This window comes from Macaca thibetana, chromosome 4 (assembly GCF_024542745.1).
Source record: "Macaca thibetana thibetana isolate TM-01 chromosome 4, ASM2454274v1, whole genome shotgun sequence".
Lineage (NCBI taxonomy): Eukaryota > Metazoa > Chordata > Mammalia > Primates > Cercopithecidae > Macaca > Macaca thibetana.
In genome coordinates this window covers 16,356,003-16,379,386 of record NC_065581.1, presented here as the reverse complement: position 1 = coordinate 16,379,386, position 23,384 = coordinate 16,356,003, and the positions used below count along the sequence as shown (strand labels likewise).

General features: G+C 47.5%; 1 protein-coding gene across 8 annotated transcripts in view; it reads left to right on the top strand.

The window, feature by feature from the left end:
- ATXN1 (ataxin 1) overlaps positions 1-23,384 on the top strand; it is a 457,657-nt gene that overhangs the window by 409,207 nt on the left and 25,066 nt on the right. For all 8 annotated transcript variants that reach the window (XM_050788034.1, XM_050788028.1, XM_050788029.1 and 5 more), the window contains one exon: positions 19,237-21,265. In XM_050788034.1, coding sequence (XP_050643991.1) covers positions 19,397-21,265 — 1,869 coding nt within the window. In that variant the 5' untranslated portion in view covers positions 19,237-19,396. The remainder of the gene's footprint in view (positions 1-19,236; positions 21,266-23,384) is intronic.

Below are 23,384 nucleotides of genomic sequence, written 5' to 3'. Positions count from 1 at the left end.
CTGCCAGCCTCAGCCTCCCAAAGTGCTGGGATTACAGGTGTGAGCCACCGCGCCCGGACTGAAAATGTGATTTTTTTAATGCAGATGAAAATAGGACCAAAGTGAAGGAGGTAGAGAAGAGGGCCTTTCTTAGAAAATAATGGGAACAACCACAGCCAGTATTTGTAGGTCTTCAGTGTGCCAGGCCTCATCTAAGTTCTTCTTATGTGTGAACTCACAGCAAGCCTGTGGGGTAGGAACTAGTATTATTCCCACTTTGGAGATGAGCAAACCGAGGCACAGAGAAATGAATTAGTTGGACCTGGTTAGTACTTAGATCAGATAAATTAATTAAGTTGCATCAGATATACACAGCTGGGGAGTAAGGGCACCAGGATTTCAATTCAGGTGGCCTAGATTCCGAACCTATGCTGTTATCTGCAACAGCCATAGGAGGTAGTTTGAACTGGAAAGCAGTTCATCATGAGAGGTAGCATTTTTGAGGCACTACTGCCTGCCTGCATGCTAGGCACTGAATTATCTCATGCAATTCTCATAACAACTTCATGAGATAAGGTGTATTACTATCTTCATTTTCTTTTTGTTTTGTTTTGTTTTGTTTTTTGCTTTTCTAAGGTGGAGTTTCACTCTTGTCGCCCATGCTAGAGTGCAATGGCGCAGTCTTGGTTCACTGCAACCTCCGCCTCCCTGGGATTACAGGCACCCACCACCATGCCTAGCTAATTTTTTTTTTTTGCATTTTTAGTAGAGACGGAGCTTTGCCGTGTTGACCAGGCTGGTCTCAAACTCTGGACCTCAGGTAATCTGCCCACCTCGGCCTCTCAAAGTGCTGGGATTATATGTGTGAGCCACCGTGCCTGGCCATACTATCTTCCTTTTCTTAAAGAGGAAATCAAAGCTTAGAAAGTTGAATAGGCCAGGTGCTGTGGCTCATACCTGTAATTCCAACACTATGGAAAGCCAAGATGGGAGGATCGCTTAAGCCCAGGAGTTCGAGACCAGCCTGGACAGCATGATGAAACCCTATCTGTATAAAAAAATTTTAAATGTAGCTGGATGTGGTGGCACAAGCCTGTAGTCCCAGCTACTCAGGAGGCTGAGGCTGAAGGATCACTTGAGCCCAGGAGGTCGAGGCTGCAGTAAGCTATGGTCGAGCTACTGCACTCCAGCCTGGGTGACAGAGTGAGACCCTGTGTCAAAAAAGAGAGGCAGAGGAAGTTGAAAGACTTTCATAAAGTCACCAGTTACCAAATGCCAGTAGCCCGGTCTAACATGACACTGAAGTCAACCATGTGCTTCCTGCTCAGGAGTCAGAACTATGCTATCAAGTGTTTATGTCTCTAAATGTGAAGAGGGAGCAAGGTGTTTCTTCTCTTTAGTCTGTGACCAGCTGCTTACTCTAACCTCCCTTCCACTGCATGTCCGAGGCGTACTGCCTAGAGGAGGATTCCCATCTTCCCAGCCCCTAAATTTAAAAATAAATTAAATGGGCCGAGCGCGGTGGCTCACGCCTCTAATCCCAAGCGGTGGGTTACTCCCACTTTGGGAGGCCAAGATGGGCGGATCACCTGAGGTCAGGAGTTTGAGACCAGCCTGGCCAACATGATGTAACCCCATCTCTACAAAAAATACAAAAACTAGCCAGGCGTGGTGGCGCGCGCCTGTAATCCCAGCTACTCAGGAGCCTGAGGCGTGAGAATAGCTTGAACCCAGGAGGTGGAGGTTGCAGTGAGCTGGGATCACGTCACTGCACTCCAGCCCTGGCTACTCTGTCTCTAAATAAATAAATACGTACAAATAAATTAATTAAATAAAAGAATATAGGACCGCCCTCACACCTCCTGCCGGATGCAGTCGATCTGACAGTGTGCCTCATTCAGAGGGTGTTGCCTACATCCAGGGAGAGTATCAGGGTTTTTTTTATTGAATGAATACCTGATTAAGTTAATGACGCTGAGCCGGGGGAGGAGGAGCAGTCTGGCAGCCCAGAGCTGAAGGGTTTCTGGCAGCTCATTCAGTGTCCTTAATGTTCCACTGGCTTTGTGCTGGGCCGCATGTGAGCCCCAGGAGAGGCTGCTGTAATTACTCAGCTTTTTTATTGAAAACAGCTGCAGGTCGCGAGTCATCCCATTGTCCGTCTTGCTGGTGATTGGAAACAACTCGGGGCCATCTTGGGCTCCACTACACTGCAGCCTCATTCTGAAGTCAGTGGAGGTAGAAAGTAGGCTTCCCACTTGCTGGGCTTTTCAAAATGAACCATTCATCTTTTGAGGGTCAGAACTCAGCCACCCATTCACCGAGTGTGAGTCATACCCCTAGTTTTAAAACAAACATTTATTGCAGAGAAAAGTCTTATCTTGGCCGATGTGTACAGCTGATCTTGTCCTTCCTATGATTGGTTTAGGCTGGTTTCAACAAAATTGTTGTCTTTGTAAATACACACCTCTTCCGGTAAATCCAGAGACTACCGAAGCGTTTCCTTGAGATTGAGCCTAAGACAATCTGTAATTAGTTTTGGATAATTGGATGTGAATGTTTAGAGGCCTTCCCATATAGCACGTGTCTTTAACATCTCACACAGTATATTGTACTTGTCCTTCCTGATCCAGGAAGTAACAGGAGTTAATAATCTCACGTGAGAAAGTATGTTAGAAATGAAATCTCTAGGGGCAGATTCTTTGCAGACACATTATTTTATGTCCCTCCATCACAAGCTCAGTTTTTTATCATCACATCCAAAATCTAGAAAACGATCCAGAAATCCTTTGCCTTTTAATAACCAGCTCGTAGGGAAGACAAACTGCAAGAGATCAACACAGGATAAGGACAGTAACCAACAAAGGGTGGACAACACCCTAGAAGCCCAAGGGGTTGTGAACTTCAGTCTATAAGCAGCATCGGAGTTTATGGTCTAATGAGGAAGACACATGAAAACAAGGATTGCAGCAGTCCGAAGTAGCTTTGCTGAGATTTTAGGAATGATTGCCTAAGGAAGTAGCAGTTAGTGGACCCACTGTATTAGTCAGGGTTCTCTAGACAGACAGGGCTAGTAGGATAGATGTATATGTAAAGGGGAGTTTATTAAGGAATATTGATTCAGATGATCACAAGGTCAAGTCCCACAATAGGCCACCTGCAAGCTGAGGCGCAAGGAAGCCAGTGGTTGACCAGTCTGAGTCCCAAAACCTTGAAAGTAGGGAAGCCGACAGCTCAGCCTTCAGCCTGTGGCCAAAGACCCAAGAGCCCTGGCCAACCACTAGTGTAGGTCCAAGAATCCAAAACCTGAAGAACTTCAAGTCGGATGTTCGAGGGCAGGAAGCATCCAGCACGGGAGAAGGATGAAGGCTGGAAGACTCAGCCAGTCTAGTCCTTCTACGTTCTTCTGCCTGCTTTCATTCTAGCCTCGCTGGCAGCTGATTAGATTGTGCCCACCCCGATTGAGGGTGGGTCTTCCCCTCCCAGTCCATGACCCAAACGTTAATCTCCTTTGGCAACACCCTCACAGACACAACTAAGAATAATACTTTGCATCCTTCAATCCAATCAAGTTGACACTCAGTATTAACCATCACGCCCACCATGGTGAAGGCATTCGGGGGTGGCTGGTGTTAGCCTATTTGGAGCCTTGGGGGATAGTCGAGGAAACGGTTACTAAATGGTGTGTGGATGAGAATGATGGAGCAGGGTGCTAAGGAGGCACAGAGGAGAGGCAGAGGGTATGGGGTTGGAGTGGGGAGAGCCTTAAGGAGGTGACATGGAAGGAGAGACCTGAAAGATGGGTGAGGCCAGTGCTTCTGGAAGTGTGGTTCCTGGATCAGCAGCATCAGCAGCATCTGGGAACTCCAGGTGAATGTGATACGCACGCTCAAGTATAAGAATCACTGCATTAGAAAACAGGTGACGGTACATTGCGGAGGAGCAGTGGCTGGTGTGGAAAGTACTCTAACAGAGCAGAGGGAACATATACCCAGAGGCCTGCGGCAGGCGTATTTGAGACTTGATCAGGACACAGCCACCCACACCCACTGGTTACGAATTATCTGTGGTTGCTTTCAGCCTGCAGAGGCAGAGCTGAGTAATTGCCACAGAAGTGTATGGCCCGCAAAGCCACACATTTTCACGAGGTGGCCCATCACCAAGGTTTTCCAGCCCCTAATTTAGAGGGTGGAGCTGACATAACCTGGTGACAGAATCAGGGGAGAAGAGGCATACAGGGATATCGGCCAGCTTTCAGTCTTCCGTGAGCAATGACATGACAGAGCAATGACACTAAGATGCTGCTGCTTCACTTTTTACAGCTCACAGTCCCCTTTGCGGATGTGAGAAAGGCCATACAGCTTTAGCGGCTGAAGGATGCCCTGACGTCCAGTCCTGGAATACAGGCTAATGCCAGCAGGTATCTCAGAGATCCTTGTAACTCCAAGCAGTTGAGGGAACGGGGCGCTGTGTCATTTCAAAACAGAAATGCAGTTTCTTCACAAACTTTTAAGATCATGACCTACTTATTTTTAAAATTTTTGACTGGTGACAAAATATGCATAATATGAAATTTACCATCTTAATCATTTTTATGTGTACAGTTAAGTGGCACATTATTGTTCAGCCATCACCACCATCTCTCTCCAGAATGTTTCCATCATACCAAACTGAAATTCTGAACCTGTTAAACAACTCCCATTGCCCCCTCATCCCAGCTCCTGCTAACGCCTGTTCTACGCTCTCTCTGAATTTGACTATTCTAGATTCCTCTAGAAGGGGAATCATATGATATTGTTCTTTTGTGTCTGGCTTCTTTCACTTAGCATAATGTTTGAAGGTTTATTAATGTCATAGCATGTAACGCGGAATGTCATTCCTTTGTAAGGAGAGGGGGATGAATAATATCCCGTCATATGGATATACCACATTTTTAAAGTTTATTCATCTGTTGATGATCATTGGGTTGTTAACACCTTTTGGCTCATGTGCACAATGCTGCTATGAACATGGGTGTGGAATATCTGAGTCCCTGCTTTCAATGCTTTGCAGTAGATACCCAGACGTGGAATTGCTGAGTCATATGGTAATTCTATATTTAACATTTTGAGGAACTGCCAAAATGTTTTCCATGCAGCTGCATCATTTTACATTCCCACCAACGATGCATATAGGTTCTAGTTTCCCCATCTCCACCAACACTTGCTATTTTCCATTTTTCTTTCTAAAAAAAAAAAAAAGAATATAATGTCCATCTTAATGAGTGTGAAGTGGTATCTCATTGTGGACATAGCATATAATTTTAAGTATGATTAAAGGAGGTTAGAACACAATTTTTGTGTTAGCAAAGTGGGGGAAAGGATTGGCTGCTGTAATTAAAATCACTGAGACAGACTGGGCTCAGTGGCTCATGCCTATAATCCCAGCACTTTGGGAGGCCGAGGTGGTTGGATCACCTCAGGTCAGGAGTTCGAGACCAGCCTGGCCAACATGGCGAAACCTCGTCTCTACTAAAAATAAAAATAAAAATAAATAGCCGGGTGTGGTGACAGGCACCTGTAATCCCAACTACTTGGGAGGCTAAGGCAGGAGAATCGCTTGAACCTGGGAGGTGAAGGTTGTAGTCAGCCGAGACTGCGCCCATTGCACACCAGCCTGGGTGACAGAGCAAGACTCCATCTCAAAAAAAAAAAAAAAAAAAAAAAAAAAATCACTGAGACATACTGCCAAGGACAGATGGAGTTAGGGGGCTTAAAGATTCTCTATACCAGCCAGGCACAGTGGCTCATGCCTGTAATCCCAGCACTTTGGGAGGCTGAAGCGGGCAGATCAAGAGGACCATCCTGGCTAACATGGTAAAACCCCATCTCTACTAAAAATACAAAAAAAATTAGCCGGGCCTGGTGGCAGGTGCCTGTAGTCCTAGCTACTCGGGAGGCTGAGGCAGGAGAATGGCCTGAACCTGGGAGGTGGAGCTTGCAGTGAGCCGAGATTGCACCACTGCACTCCAGCCTGGGTGACAGAGCGAGATTCTGTCTCAAAAAAAAAAAAAATCCTCTATACCAGAGGTTCTCACCTCTGGCTGCACATTAGAATCCCCTGGTGCATTTCCTAAAATGCCAGTGGTGGTCCCAACATCCAGGGATTCTTATTCAGTTGGTCTGGGGTAGATCTGGACACAGGTGTTGGTTTTAAAAGCTGCCTGGGTGAGTCTGACGTGCCGTCAGCATTGATTTCTTATTCTGCAGGTGAGAGAGTATGGCCCTAGTACTAAGGCTATGAGGGTTCTGGTCTCTCAGCCAGAGCTGCTGCTACTGATACACCATTATTCAGCATGACCACAAACACAGTGAAACCAGTAGAGTCCCAGGTTCATGTGCATCCTCCTCTGTATTCTGGAGGAAGTATGTCCCCAAAATCTGGAGAGCCAAGTGCAGGAGCCAACTCCTCCATTTGGTCTGTTGGGATGTTCAGTATTCAATGACCATGGTAGATTTCTAGTAAGTCAGTTTCACTCAGTTGGCTGAGGATATTAAGACACCAGAAGTTAGCTGATGTGTTCCCCCCATTGTTCCAACAATTTGAACTCTGTACCCCAAAAATTGATCCACTCAGTGCTTCTTACACGTGTGTGTCATTGGGTAGATTTCCACAAGCAGGCTTTCTCTGTGGCCTTTGGCCCCGGTGACATTACACTGAGTAGTATATATCCCTGTTCCTTTCTGTACTACCCATCTGCCTGTTCCCCGGCCACAGTTTTGGGGTACACCAATTTAGATTAACCTAATTATTGTCTCACAAGGCATTCTTATCCCTGAACGCTGACGGATTTTATTTCAACGTTGTTATATTTTATTACTTGGCCTATTTAAGTGTGTGACCATCACTAGCTATAAGAAGGTGACCAACTACAAAGTTAGAGAGAGCAGTGCCTGCAACACGAATTGCAAGTTCAGGGGGTTTCCCAGACCACCCTCCGTTTTGATAATTCAGTAAAAGGACCCACAGAACTCACTGAAAGTTGTTCTACTCATGTTTATAGTTATTACAGGGAAAGGATACATGTTAAACTTAGCCAGGGTAAGAGGCATATAGGGGAGGTCTGGAGGGGTCCAGACATGGGGCTTCTGTTGCCCTCTCCCCATGAAGTCATGAACAGCATTACCTCCTCCCAGCCATGATGTGTGACAGTACCCCTGGAGAATCGGCAACCAAGGAAGCTCACCTGAGCCTCAGCGTCTAGAGTTTTTATTGGAGCTCAATTGCTACTGTCCTCATGACTGACCTCTAATCCCTAGGCCCTCCTGGAGGTCAGGCAAGTATCTTACATTATTCATTCCTCTGAGGTTGGAACGTATACCTCATGGCCCAAAGCCCCCATCATAAATCACATTGTTACTCTATCCAGTGGCCAATCTCCCCAGGCAGATAAACATACTCCTTTGAGGCAGGATATTCCAGAAGCCTAGAGAGCACCTCCCTACAGGTGGGGGCAAAGGCCAGACCTCAGTTTGGATGAGGTTAAATTCTTCACGGCTGGGCACAGTAGCTTATGCCTGTAATCCCAGCACTTTGGGAGGCTGAGGCGGGCAGATCATGAGGTCAAGAGATCGAGACCATCCTGGCCAACATGGTGAAACCCGGTCTCACTAAAAATACAAAAATCAGCTGGGCGTGGTGGTGTGTGCCTGTAATCCCAGCTACTCGGGAGGCTGAGGCAGGAGAATCGCTTCAACCCGGGAGGCAGAGGTTGCAGTGAGCCAAGATTGTGCCACTGCACTCCAGCCTGGTGACACAGTGAGACTCCATCTAAAAAAAAAAAAAAAGTATTCACTACACACTAGTGAACCCACTACACAACCCAAGAACTAGAACCCAAGTTTTCATGTTGGGACTTTTTGTGTGTTCTTTCTGCCCTTTTTCAGCCATGTAATCTTAGGCAAGTGACTTACACTCTGAGCTTCAGTGTCCTTGTCTTTGAAATGGGGTGATCATATGCTAGTTGTCACTTATATGTAAGGCATTGGTGTAGCCTGCACAAAGTAAGCAAGTAAGCATGGTGACTTGTCCTGCCTGCTGTGCCTTAGGGTGCCTGGGTCTCAGGAGGTCTTGGGGTCTTTGCAGTCGAGAGCATTAAATTGTGCAGTGTCTCAGTGACTGAAACCACCATAGAAGGGAAGCCAGTGTGTGACACCTGGAGGAACAGCTGGTTAGTTTGTGAATCATCTGGAGGCGTTGGCTTTCCGTTCATTCGGACACACCAAGGACGATGAATCGTTTAAGACCCTCCCAGAGTACCTCAGTTCCCATGAGACCTTTTTCCTGACTTGATGGAGAGTTTTATGTTCTCTGTTGTAGACTGGGGCTGTCTAATGTGCTGGAAACCCAGCCCCCTGATGACTGGCAGGATCCAGCCTAGGCCTCCTGGAGCAGTTGCTGGCACTTTGCATCGTGTTGTGTGGTGAAGCTCGTGAGTGTGTGTGCGGGTAGACAGCTGGCAGCCTTCCCTGCGGGATGTGGAAGGAGGATTCTGCATTTCCCCACCATGCGTCTTGGGAATTACTCATCCAAAAAGTATTGTGGAAAAGCAGGCAGAGTGAAACACGGAGGCATTGCTCTTAACCCTTCCCTGGAAATGCCACCCTTGAGGTTAGCGTCTGAGCTTTCTGTTGATTCTGCTTGTGTTGAATTGCCTTCCTTCTTGTTGGTGTGCATAAGGGCCTGCACACTGGGCACTTATAAATATTATCCCGTCTATCAAATAAAGAAAAAAATGAACTCTCAAACACCCATCACTTCCTCTTTTTCTATCACAGGTGTGAGGAGAAAACAGATGTTTGAAAGAATTGATTGTTTGAAGGTGTTGTGTTGATTACATCATGGCCAGGAGAGATGAGCAACAGATAAGTGTGGGTGATCACTGAGAATTCATGAGGAAATGTTTATTGAATTATAACTACGATGGCAACCATGTACTGAGTATGTGTTATACTAGGCACTGTGCGCATTAATTTTTCCCCATTTTACAGGCAGAGATTACAACTTTACACATTGTTGAAATGAAATTTTTGCCTCGTTAAACTGGGGCACATGTATAATTGTGAGTAAAATTAAAATTTTATTATTATTATTTTGAGATGGAGTCTCGCTCTGTCGCCCAGGCTAGAGTGCAGTGGTGCGATCTCGGCTCACTGCAACTTCTGCCTCCTGGGTTCAAGCGATTCTCCTGCCTTAGCCTCCCTCATAGCTGGGACTACAGACGCCCGCCACCACGCCCGGCTCATTTTTTGTATTTTTAGTAGAGACAAGGTTTCACCGTGTTATCCAGGATGGTCTCAAATCTCCTGACCTCACGATCCGCCCGCCTCAGCCTCCCGAAGTGCTGGGATTACAGGCGTGAGCCACCGCGCCCAGCCAAAATTGTATTTTTAAAAATGGATAACAGGCGGTTTGAGGTAAAGCCAAGGTTTGAACCTGTGCTCTACCTACACCGTAGCCTTCTGTAACTACAATTCTGTGTGTCCTTAGTAGTAATAGCAGTAGTAGTAATATTATTGATCTATTATCATCATTGTTAGTAATAATAATATTAATATGTATCTTGATATTCTAAATAGGACAGTGTATGTGAATGCTTCATGCATTGTATAGTGAGATCTATCACAGTGGTTGTAAGAAACATTCAAGTGAGAGTCAAAGTGACAGGTTCTCATCCTCCTGACCCCAGTTCTAACTGTGTTACCTTGGCCAATACTTTTCAGCTTCTTGCATCAGTCTCCGAAATAAGAGAATGAAGAGGGCCCACTTCCTCTCGCTTTGAAACACGTTAGTCTGGACTGGGATGAGAACCGCTAACTCTAGGCAGTGTGGAAAGCGCCTGTGTAACTGTCCCCACCTTCAACCAGAGTGGTGGATAAACAGAAACGTGGGTGCCGCCAGGTAGCTAACCTGGCCTGCACTATGCTTTAAAGCAAAAAAGTATTTGCTTATGTATTGAATCAGGAAAGGTCTTGACAGAAAGGCATTTCCAGCTTTTCTTAAAAACTCCAACTCAACCTCTGTCAGACAATTCATTTGGGACCAGCTTGGATCCAGATGGTTATTTTTCCATCTTGAGCCTTTCCAGGAATTCCGGCTCGGGCAGGCCGCCAGAGACACTGGCTACACAGCCACTGCAGCGCGTTTTCCATGTGAGCCGGCTTCTAGGGATGGCCCAGCCCAGCTGTGGCCCCGCCCCTCCTCCTTCCTCATCCAGGCCGATCCTCCAGCACTCACAGACCTGTGCCATGAGCCACCAGGGGGACCCCAGCCACATGGCCGATGTCCTGATGTTTCCAGGGGTGGCAGAGCTCATGAACTGCACCCCCAGAACTCTCACCTGCTCGCTAGGAATAGCAATGGCAGAAGCCAGGAATCTAAGAATTGATGAAGCCTGGCCCTCCATTATGTGGACAGGTAGTAGCAAATCACTCAGCCCCACTTAGGGATAAGGGAGACAGCAATTTAACCACGTGCCAAGAAGACAAGGTCAGCAGAATGGCAGCCAGTGCAGCTGTGTGTCTTGAGGAATTCTTTCCAGCCTCCCCTTCAGGGCACTTAATCGAAGAACAACTCCACACTGGACGCAGAGCTACCCAAGCCAGCAAGCACCCAAATAAGACTCTTATTTTTGGTGGATTTAGATTTTTTAATCATTGCTTCAAGTATCGTCGTATCCATTGCCAAAAAAATCTATAGATGCCCGGAGCCCAAAAACACGACTATTTGTGGTGCTGATAATACAAGTAGTGGGGCTGCTTTTCTCCTGCCTTTCCTTGACCCACTGTAATCCCAGCTGGCAGTGGCAGTGGCAGATTTCCCCCCAACCCACCACCCCCAGGAAGGTCTTGCCTCAAAGAAAAGGAAAATGTGGTATGTGCTGCTGGCTGCCACGGACTCAGGGGAGCCTGCGCCAGGTTGCAGGCTTGAACTTGCTTCTTGTGACACTAGAGGGAGAGAGCTTGTTTCAAAAGCATGTTAGTGCTCTCAGTTCCTCACGTCTGACCTGTGCCAGAGGCTCCTTCTGCAGTCTCACCGCTCCTATAGCCTGGATCACAATTGGGTGGGTGGTCTTGAACTTGGCTGCTGGGCCTGAGGTCCCCTGCTTGTTTGCTTGGCAAGTACAGACATCCTGACCGCTCTTCCTTGGTCACTGATCAGTCTCTTCCTTACTGAACGTCTCACCAGCTGCAGTCCTCGATTAGTGTCAACATGGTGCAGAAGCCCCCTAGACATCTTTTCCCCTACTTATTCCTGTGCATTCTGTCCCTTTTCTACATGAAAAACAAATAGGCGTATTTGCTATGAGGCTGCCATCGCCATAGCCAGGATGTGAGTGTCAGCCGCATCACGGTTGGGTAGACCGAGGAAGTGATTTCCGGTGCCGGTTCTACCTCTGACTATGTGGCCTTGGGAAGGCCTCAGTGTCCTCATCTGGAAAATGGAGATGATAATACAAACCTCACGAATTTGTTGTGAAGAGTAAATGAGATACTGAAGTAAGGTTCTTGGCATGTATAATAATAAATGATCAATAAATGGAAGATAGTTGGATTAGTTTCTCAGAACTGCCATAATAAATTACCAAAACACATGGTGGCTTAAAACAGCAGAAAAGTATTCTGTCATACTCCTGGAGGCTTGAAGTCTAAAATTAACATGCTGGTGGGGCCGTGCTCTCTTCAAAGGCTCTAGGGGAGAATCTTTCCTTGCTTCTTCCAGCTTCTAGTAGCTTCGGATGATCCTTGACTAGGGACTGCGTCATTCCAGGCTCTCTGCCTCTGCCTCCACATGGCCTTCACCTCTGTACATCTCACATCTTTCTCTGTCTTTCTCTTATAAGGACGTTTGACTGAATTGAGGGCCCACCTGGACCATCCAGCATGATCTCATTTCCAAATCCATAATTATATCTGCAAAGACCCTTTTTCCAAATAAAGCCATTCCCAGGTTCTCAGAGGGTATAACTTTTAGGGATCTACCATTCAACCCACTGTCCTTGCTTATTCATGATAAAAATTAACATATATACATTTATCTATGTTTTATGTCCTTAGGCCCTCGTGTGCACTTCTTCTAGCTTGGATTATGAGCTTTCATTTCTTGCTTTTTCTCTTCTCACTCATCACACTTCTGTGAAGAGCAAGATCCCATCTTCCAGGGGTGCAGAACCAAGAAGGGAAACTCGAGCGCGTTGGGGTGAGGCTCTCAGACAACATCTTCTGCAAAGTTGTGCCAGGTCCCAGCTCGCCTCTCTGGTGGTTTCTGGCCTGGATGTCCCTAGACAGGGCTTTCAGTCCCCTTCAGCAGCCTCCTCATTTTGGACCAAGAGCCTGCCCCGTGAAACTCCACGCTAGATAGACATGGAAGAGAAGGTCAATAGTCAGTTTCCACTGAGGACACAGCAAGAAGAAACTGTGATAGTAGGCCGGGATGACAAGCCAGCCACCTTGACACAGAGTGGAATCACAGTCTCAGAATGTGCCTAATGGCAAAAAATGTAGAGTAAGTAGCTCCAACACCCAACCAGGGCAGGGACCCCTACCCCATATCCCTGAGTTTCTATCCTGACCCTTGGGGTGACCCAGAGATCCCTGACTCATGAGGCAGCCCAGTCCATGTTTAACAATTCTCATTGCTTCCTAATGCTGCAGCTTTTTCTGTCCTTCCTCGGGGCACTCATTCCCAGTTGTCTCAGCTGTTACTCACCTGCTTGCCTCCAGACCCTTGCGCAACTGATCCCTCCCCACAGACATGCCCCATCTTTCCCACATGCCTTTGCAGCAGGATTTCAACTGTGGCTTTACCCGTGCCATCTGTTATTGCAGTATTTATTCCTTTATTCTGAACATTGTTTTCTTTCTCTTTTCTTAGACAGGTTTTTGCTTTGTCACCCAGACTGGGGTGCAGTGGAGCAATCATGGCTCACTGCAGCCTCAACTTCCTGGGCTCAAGAGATCCTCCTGCCTTAGCCTCCTAAGTAGCTAGGACCACAGATGTGAACCACCACGCCTAGCTAGTTTTTTTTTTATTTTTTTTAGAGACAGGGTCTCGATATGTTGTCCAGGCTGGCCTCAAGCTCCTGGGCTCCCAAAGTGTTGGGATTACAGGTGTGAGCCACTGCACCCAGCCTGAACATTTTTAAATGAAGCTTATAATTACTACAACTTTTTAAGAACCCTACCAAACAGTTATTCATATTGAGTGTATAGTCAGACAAAAACTTCCTGGGCTCTGTCATTGAAACCATTATTAAGCCAGATCTCTTCAACCCTGCTACTAGGCTAATTGAGCTGTTGAAACCAAGGGCAGGCATTTACATTTGTTCTCATTGATCTTAATTTTCCTGGTTCTGTACCATCACTTCCAGCTTCTTAAGATATATTTGAATCTTAATCACAACGTTTATCCCTTCCAGCCTTCTGTTACTTCCAAATATGATAACCAAAACACTTTATTAGTGTTGAATAGAACAGAACTAAAAAATAGTTCTGGCATACCATTTGCTTCACGCTGACATTGAACAATTGAGGTCCCCATCGTACATACTAGAAATGGAATGAGTGTTTGATGAATGAATGTGTGATCCACTTTGGGGGTATGCCTGTTCAGTCAACCATAAAGGCATCTAATTATAGCTATCATCCAACCCACCTTTCTCCATTCTGAATACTCCAAGCATGTCGGATTTGGACCTGTTTTTAATGCTTGGCCAAAATGAAGTGCCTTCTGCCAGTGCACCACACAGGCCTTCCAGTTTAGTGATGTAATAAAGCTGGAAGGAGATTGGTGAGTCAGCACTTTGAGAATCCTCGCTGTGCCCAGGTCACCTCTGCCTTCACACCCAGGTATTCTGCCCTCTTCAGTGTTTGCATACATAGTTTTTCCAGTCCTGGCCCAAGCTCATCAGCCTGCTCTTCCTCTTCTTTAAAGCTGAAACTGTGCCCTGTTTGTCCATAGACATGCAGGCCAGGCAGCCATGGGTTCATTCAAACTGAGAAACACAGGATTGGGGGTGTAGGCAAAGCAACCCATTTTCTTGCTCTAGGTTTGAGATGTATTTTTAGGACTTTATATATCAAATTCTAAGAGCATCTTCCATTCCGAGCAGTTAGCTGCTATTTACTGGACTTGCAGTCAGTGAGCATATATTCCCCGCATCCCTAGCACAGAAGCGTCTCGTTTTCCTATCACTTCTCAAGCAGTCTGAATCCATGGTAATAGCAAAAAATTTCTTGAAACTAAATTATAGCAAAGATATAAGTGTGGAGCTTCCTTTGTTAAATTTCATTTTTCTTCCTGGGAATGATTGAGTTGTGTATGAAATTTATGGTAATAGACTTTTTAAAGTATATTTCTCTGCAGTTGTTTAAAGAACCAGAAGAAAAGTGGCATTTGTCATTTACAGCTGTATTGGGTTTAGATGACCCCAGAGGAACCAGGGGAGCATCACCTAAATATTAGCTGTTTATCTCCGAAGCCTCATCAACTCTGTGTTTACGTACAACACCTAGTTTGGTTTCCTGGTGCCTGCTCCATTAGAAAGAGGCTAGAGATATTTAATTTACTTAAGAGTTTAGCAGTAGAAAATGTAATCTGATAGATACTAGGATTTCTCAAACCTTACTGTGCATATGAATCATCTGGATATCTTGTTAAAATGCAGGTCTGGGTGGGGCCTGAGATTCTACATTTCCAGCGAACTTGCAGAGGATGCTGATGTCACGGATCAGAGGACCACACTTCGACTAGCAAGGCCTTATACCACTAGGCTAAAATTAGAAATTATGATAGAGAGATAGCGTAGCTCCAAAGTGGCTTAAGATTAATGTATTCAGAACGGTGATTATCAGGCAAACCATAGGTAGCAAACTCTAAATACATTTGTCTTGATTCATCTATTAACTCCCCCTCCAATTTCCCTTTTCCAATAGTAATGTTTAAACAGTGCGATCTGCGTATGTGGCTCTCTGGTAACTTGGCATTGATATAATTGTGCATGGCCCCATGTTTGGAAGAAATCTTTTTGTTGTGGCAGGTGCTTCCAGAGATAAACTCCTCGGGGGCCCCGGGAGGGCGATTCAGGACACAGAGGCCAGTTGTCTGCAACTGGAGACTCTAAGAGCAGAAATCCCACTTTCCATTTTTCTTTTTTCTTCTTTTCTTTTTCCCTCTTCTTTATTTTCCAGATCTACTTTTCCACCTTCATAAGTTACTTCTCTGTTCTTTCGTCCCATAATCACTCAAGAGACCAGGAATGTGGTGCCATCCTGGGGCGCCCTCTGGTGGTTCATCGAAAATACAGCAAGACTCGATCTCTACCCTAGGGTTTCCCCTTATCAGTACTGAAAGCTTACGGGGGGCCCAGAGAAGGGACACGTACCTCAGCGTTAAGACAGCCCGGTCTGCTCCGTGCTGCACTGCTAAATAGTCCTAAATGTAGGAGGAGGATGGGCGGAAATTTTTAACAGATTGGCCCCCGGTCGCTGCAGCTTCTGTCTTAATCATTGTATCCTTGATTTCTCATTGACAGTCTCTGGAAAAGATGCTGTTTATCAATGGATAACTTTTCAGAAGAATAAATTTGGATTTGTGTGTTAAGGCCGATATATCTTAGCAATCATTTAGCAGAAGACCAGCCCAGTGAGTTTTCAGGGCCTACTAAACCGATGTCTCTCAAATAAACGGTATAATTAAACCTGAGCACTACTGAGAACCAAGTCAGCATTCTCTTTCGAATTTACGAAAGCTGGCTTCCCCAAGAAGCACCTTCAGAGGAGTTTTCTAGTTTTGTGTATTGTGCATTCAATTGTACAGGCAATGTTACATTTGCATTGCTAATAGACCCTTCCTGAATGTGTTTGACATTTTACTTGGCTTTGAAAGGACTTTTATGCCGCTGCTTTTTCTTCTCTAGTGCTGCCTTGGGCTAATTAACCTATTCCCTTACTGGCTGGGCCTACTATATGCAAATGTTCTCATTTTGCATTCTGACATATCACTCTTGCATGAATATCCCTCACGAAACCCTGTGGGGTTTTATTGGATCAGTGCTACAGGAGGGCCAGCAGGGGGCGCCTGGACCGGTTCTCTCTGAGTAGGTCTCACGCATGAGTTTTCCTTTCTGGTTGGTATGGAAATGTGGGAGCGTTTTGGCATTCCCTTTCTTAAGAGTGATTCTTGAAATTTAAAAATAAAAGTTCATTATTAGTTCTTATCAGACAGTCAAAAGGGGCAACTTTTTTGATGCTTTTGTAGTTTAATTTTATTCTGTCATTGTAATTGATTTGCAAGTATTGAGTGTAAATCATGTGCTGTGCTTTTTACAAGGGAAGGCTGTACAGAACACAGTTATTTGAGCCTTACAAAAACCCTAGGTTGGCGGGGCGCAGTGGCTCACGCCTGTAATCCCAGCACTTTGGGAGGTTGAGGCTGGTGAATCATTTGAGTTCAGGAGTTCGAGACCAGCCTGGCCAACATGGTGAAACTCCATTTCTACTAAAAATACAAAAATCAGCCAGGCATGGTGGCAGGTGCCTATAATCCCAGCTATTCAGGAGGCTGAGGCAGGAGAATCACTTGAATCCAGGAGGCGGAGGTTTCAGTGAGCTGAGATCACGCCACTGCACTCAAGCCTGGGTGACAGAGTGAGACTCCACTCCATCTCAAAAAAAAAAAAAAAAAAAAAAAAAACCTAAGTGACATTACTCCTTCAACACTTCATTTCTTCAGCATAAGTGTTTTAGGTTTTTTTAACCTTATTTTTCATTTCCATCCCAGTCTTTAAGCTCCTCTCTTGTCGTATGAGAAATTCTATTCTTACTGAAATGTCCTTTGATATTGAGACACCAAATTTCTAAACCTCTGCCTTCCTAGATATCTGCTCACAAAACATTAAGGATTGAGAACTTTCTGTTGTGTCATTTGTCATTTCACTGTGATGTTCATTGATGATGTTGGAGCAAAACCAACAAGGGCCATTAAATCATTGCCCCTTCCAAGCCAGGCACAGTGGCTCACGCCTGTAATCCCAGCACTGGGAGGCCGAGGTGGGTGGATCACTTGAGACCTATTCAAGACCAGCCTGGCCAACATGGCAAAACCCCACCTCTACAAAAAGTACAAAAATTAGCCGGGTGTGGTGGCATGCACCTGTAGTCCCAGCTACTTGGGAGGCTGAGGTGGGAGGATCACTTGAGCCCAGGAGGCACAGGTTGCAGCGAGCCGAGATCACGCCACTGCATTCCAGCCTGAGCAACAGAGCAAGACCTTGTCAAAAAAAAGAAAGAAAGAAAGAAAAAAGAACAAAATCACTGCCCCCTCCAAAAAAAATTACAAATTAGGAGGGCAGAGGAGAGAAAGGGGGTTGTGTTTCAATAGGGATTTCACTGTTGCTTCAGCATGGACAAGGATTGAATGCTGAAGGCTGCTACTTTATTGTGTTTGTTTTAAAATCAGATTATTGGCTAGACACAGTGGCTCACGCCTGGAATCCTAGCACTTTGGGAGGCCAAGGAAGGAGGATTTCTTGAGGCCAGGAGTTCAAGACTAGCCTGGTTAATATAGCAAAACCCCATCTCTCCAAAGAAATAAAGAAATAAGGAAAATCAGATCATTGAAAAGACAGTCTGGATGTGAGATACCAAAACCCAAGGGTGTGGAGTTCCCAAAGCCCAATCCCACAGGCTCTCAGGATCACAGCACGTGGTGCTGTGCATACCTACAGCTGCTACCTGTAGAAGCAATTACATCTGCTGCTTGCTAGCCTGCTTCATGGCAGTTCCACTGATGTTCGGCCTCTTGTCTGTTGGGCGTTGGTTTGCCCACACAGCAGCGGTAACTCAGACTTCAGTGGTTAGTAAGAGACTGAGATACTTGTCCATAAGAACTGGCTTCAGGGTCACCGTTTGTATGTCCAGGTTTGAACACACTGATCTGATCTATCTGAAAGAGCTGTTGTTTCTAGTGTTAATGGTGAGTTGTTCCTTTCCAAGGAGAAAGGGGACAGTGTGAAGGAGAACTTCAAAGTCAACTTGGAAAGGAAGAGAGAGATGGACAAACCAAGCATGTAACCCATTAAGAAAACTTTCAGTGCACTAGCCCTCTTTTTGTATGGTATTTGTGTTTTTTAACCATAGTCAAATTCAGTTTTTAACAGTCTCACTCTGTTATCATATTAGTGACTGTACTGGGAATACTTTTGAAACTTGCAGAGAACAGGATTCTTTCTGGCGGCCCCTGCTGAGTTGGCGTGTGTGTGTGTGTGTGTGTGTGTGTGTGTGTGTGTGTGTGTGTATCGGGGAGAGGAAATCGTAGGTCCAGTATGGACCCAGAGCTAAGGGGAATCTTGGAGAGTAGTGGCTCTGGCAAATGAGGATTCAGAAATCAAGTGCAAGGACTGTTCTGGACTTTCAGTGCTAACCTGCTTTTTCTCAATGCCTGGCTCTGAGGGCAGGGTCCAGCTGGTGTCATGCTCTCCAAAGGCTTCATTTTATTTTCCAGCCAGGCGAAGGAGAGGTGAGAAATGGAACCAACATTTCTGAAAAGGAAATTTAAGAACTGCATCATCTACCCTCTGAAAAGAAAAGGAGAAAAAAAACAAAGGAGAGAGGATATTGAGAACATCTTAGGGGAGTTGTTAACTCCATTAAAAAATGTGTGTGTTAGAATGTTCACTTGCCCAGTGTCTTCATAATCTTCCTTTGGGATGTGCAGCTGCCATGGCTAGTGTTTTTTTGTTTTGTTTTGTTTTGATTTGTTTTGGTTTGGGTTTGGTTTTAGAGACAGAGTCTCGCTCTTTTTGCCCAGGGTGGAGTACAATGGTGCAATCTCGGCTCACTGCAACCTCCGCCTCCTGGGTTCAAGCGATTCTCCTGCCTCAGCCTCTCAAGTAGCTGGGACTACAGGCTACTATTACACCTGGCTAAAATTTTTTTTTGTATTTTTAGTAGAGACGGGGTTTCACCATGTTTGCCAGGGTGGTCTCAATCTCCTGACCTCGTGATCTGCCTGCCTCGGCCTCCCAAAGTGCTGGGTAGTGTTTTATCTGCTTCAGTGCTTGGGGTAGGATTGGGTTTGGGGAGTTCACACTGAGTCCAGGGCCTAGTCTTAATCTTGCCAAAGATGTTCTTTCCCCGGTGCTCATGTTCTGATGTCCTTTCCCTCCTTCCCTTTCTCCTCCCTTTCCTTTTCCCTTTGTCACTGCCCTCTTCCCTTTCCCAGCATCCAGAGCTGCTGTTGGCGGATTGTGCCCACGGGGAGATGATTCCTCATGAAGAGCCTGGATCCCCTACAGAAATCAAATGTGACTTTCCGTTTATCAGACTAAAATCAGAGCCAGCCAGACAGTGAAACAGTCACCGTGGAGGGGGGACGGCGAAAAATGAAATCCAACCAAGAGCGGAGCAACGAATGCCTGCCTCCCAAGAAGCGCGAGATCCCCGCCACCAGCCGGTCCTCCGAGGAGAAGGCCCCTGCCCTGCCCAGCGACAACCACCGGGTGGAGGGCACAGCATGGCTCCCGGGCAACCCTGGTGGCCGGGGCCACGGGGGCGGGAGGCATGGGCCGGCAGGGACCTCGGTGGAGCTTGGTTTACAGCAGGGAATAGGTTTACACAAAGCACTGTCCACAGGGCTGGACTACTCCCCGCCCAGCGCTCCCAGGTCTGTCCCCGTGGCCACCACGCTGCCCGCCGCGTACGCCACGCCGCAGCCGGGGACCCCGGTGTCCCCCGTGCAGTACGCTCACCTGCCGCACACCTTCCAGTTCATTGGGTCCTCCCAATACAGTGGGACCTACGCCAGCTTCATCCCGTCACAGCTGATCCCCCCAGCCGCCAACCCCGTCACTAGTGCGGTGGCCTCGGCCGCCGGGGCCACCACTCCATCCCAGCGCTCCCAGCTGGAGGCCTATTCCACTCTGCTGGCCAACATGGGCAGTCTGAGCCAGACGCCGGGACACAAGGCTGAGCAGCAGCAGCAGCAGCAGCAGCAGCAGCAGCAGCAGCACCACCTCAGCAGGGCTCCAGGGCTTATCACCCCGGGGTCCCCCCCACCCGCCCAGCAGAACCAGTACGTCCACATTTCCAGTTCTCCGCAGAGCACCGGCCGCACCGCCTCTCCTCCGGCCATCCCCGTCCACCTCCACCCCCATCAGACGATGATCCCACACACGCTCACCCTGGGGCCCCCCTCCCAGGTCGTCATGCAATACGCCGACTCCGGCAGCCACTTTGTCCCTCGGGAGGCCACCAAGAAAGCTGAGAGCAGCCGGCTGCAGCAGGCCATCCAGGCCAAGGAGGTCCTGAACGGTGAGATGGAGAAGAGCCGGCGGTACGGGGCCCCGTCCTCGGCCGACCTGGGCTTGGGCAAGGCAGGTGGCAAGTCGGTTCCTCACCCGTACGAGTCCAGGCACGTGGTGGTTCACCCGAGCCCCTCAGACTACAGCAGTCGTGATCCTTCAGGGGTCCGGGCCTCTGTGATGGTCCTGCCCAACAGCAACACGCCCGCGGCCGACCTGGAGGTGCAACAGGCCACTCATCGAGAGGCCTCCCCCTCCACCCTCAACGACAAAAGCGGCCTGCATTTAGGGAAGCCTGGCCACCGGTCCTATGCGCTCTCACCCCACACGGTCATTCAGACCACACACAGTGCTTCAGAGCCACTCCCGGTGGGACTGCCAACCACGGCCTTCTACGCAGGGACTCAACCCCCTGTCATCGGCTACCTGAGCGGCCAGCAGCAAGCAATCACCTACGCCGGCAGCCTGCCCCAGCACCTGGTGATACCCGGCACACAGCCCCTGCTCATCCCGGTGGGCAGCACTGACATGGAAGCGTCGGGGGCAGCCCCGGCCATAGTCACGTCATCCCCCCAGTTTGCTGCAGTGCCTCACACGTTCGTCACCACCGCCCTTCCCAAGAGCGAGAACTTCAACCCCGAGGCCCTGGTCACCCAGTCCGCCTACCCAGCCATGGTGCAGGCCCAGATCCACCTGCCCGTGGTGCAGTCCGTGGCCTCCCCGGCGGCGGCTCCCCCTACTCTGCCTCCCTACTTCATGAAAGGCTCCATCATCCAGTTGGCCAACGGGGAGCTAAAGAAGGTGGAAGACTTAAAAACAGAAGATTTCATCCAGAGCGCAGAGATAAGCAACGACCTGAAGATCGACTCTAGCACCGTGGAGAGGATCGAAGACAGCCATAGCCCGGGCGTGGCCGTGATACAGTTCGCCGTCGGGGAGCACCGAGCCCAGGTAATGTTGGCCCGGGTGGCACAGGGATGGGACACCACACCGCAACGCCGTCGTCATCTCCTGGCAAGACGAATTGCTTCTATGAGGCAGGATTAAGGGTTCTCAGGTACACCTAGACCTTAGACTCGGCCTTTCCCAACTGCGTTCTCTAGAAAAAATAAGCCCCACTTCCCCATGACCTCTGCTGTGTGTAATGAATTGATCTCCATGCATGGAAAGTGGGGCTAGTTATGGAGTCCTTGAGACAATTCAGAAACTCACCACTCTAGTTGTTTCTTGAATTCTGTGGTCAGGATGAGGAACCCCGATTAGGAAAGGCTGCTGGACTTCAGGTCCTTCCAGCGGTCATTCTGCACTTTTTCCTACCAGGAAAAGACAGAGGATGCCACTGGAGTGAGTGGATTAGGTGCTGAAGCAATCACATCCCATTGCAACATCCATGTTTTAAAATGGATGCTGGGTGCAGTGGTATATGCCTTTGGTCCCGGCTACTCCAGAGGCTGAGGCAGGAGGATCACTTGAGCCCAGGAATTCGAGGCTGTAGTGAGCTATGGCTGAACCTGTGACTATCACTGCACTCAAGCCTGGGCAACATAGCAAGACCCCGTCTCTAACATATATATAATGTCTTACTATTATTTAGGTATGATAAGGCCGACAGATAGATCAGGAGACAACTCTCTTTAATGAGATAATTTGTTATACTCTCTGATCCCGAGAGGAAGGGGCACTCTACACCAAGAAGTGTAGAGCACCATAAAGTGGGGGGCACCTGGGGAAGCACCAGGTGGGTCAGGAGGCAGAGAGAGTGAGGGGAAATATGGCAGACAACAGCCTTTATTGTGGTTTTCATGAGGCAGGATAAACAGGTTTAGGATTGGCTAGAGTGGATAATTCCAGTGTGCTCTGGGGCATAGGGGCTGTCCCTTGTTGTCTGGCGGCTGGTGCTGGGGTGATCGATACAGGTGGAAGGTCCAGGCACAGTGGGTCACACCTGTAATCCCAGCACTTTGGGAGCCTGAGGCGGGTGGATCACCAGAGGCCAGGAGTTCGAGACCAGCCTGGCCAACATGGTAAAACTCCGTCTCTACTAAAAATACAAAAATTAGCTGGGCGTGGTGGTGGGCGCCTATAGTCCCAGCTACTCCAGAGGCTGAGGCAGGAGAATTGCTTGAACCCGGGAGGCGGAGATTGCAGTGAGCCGAGATCAGGCCACTGCACTCCAGCTTGGCCAAAGAGCAAGACTCTGTCTCAGACAAAATAAAAAAAAAAAGTTAGCCCCAAGTGTGATGGACCAATATAGGAGTCTGTTGGGGAGTGGGCTCTGGACTGGTTGGTTTGCATATGAAAATCAGGCTTCTAGGAATTAGCTAATCCTGGGAGAGACTATACCTCTGGGATCCGCAAGACCCTAAAATATCAAAGCATCAGAAAGTAAAAGCATGGTTAATACAATCTGAGAAGTCAGGGCTGTCCCAGGTGACCTGCTGGGCTTGGGGTAAAGTCATCTGTAGCCAAGATGAGTCACTTGAAGTATGGTTAGCTGTCTTAGTTTCCACAGGCTCCTTCAATCCACCCTTTTCCAGGTTCTTAGATCGATTACATGCATTTATTCCACAGCCCGTTTCTTTCACTGCCCAAGTTGCTGGGAGTCCAGCAGGTTCAGCCTGCAGCTGAGAGCTTTCCTGGCTATCGAGCTCACTTTCTACAAGTGTTTCCATCTAGGATTTGAAAACACTCAAATGGGACAGAGCCTCTTTCCAGCTTGAGTTGAAAATAGTCATGCAATAGCTGCTATTTGGGACATTCAGATAAAATAAAACAAGAAAAAAAGATAAAGTAATTAATGGTTTGAATTATTTTGGGCTTTTTTTTTTTTTTTTTTTTCATTTTTGAGACAGTGTTTCTCTGTCTCCTAGGCTGGAATGCAGTGGTGCAATCATAGCTCCCTGTGACCTTGACCTCCTAGACTCCAACGATCCTCCCACCCCAACCTCCCTAGTAGCTGGGACCACAGGTGCATACCACCATGGCCAGCTAATTTAAAAAGTAAAAAACATTTTAGTAGAGATGGAGTCTTGCTGTGTTCTCCAGGCTGGTCTCAAACTCCTGGGCTCCA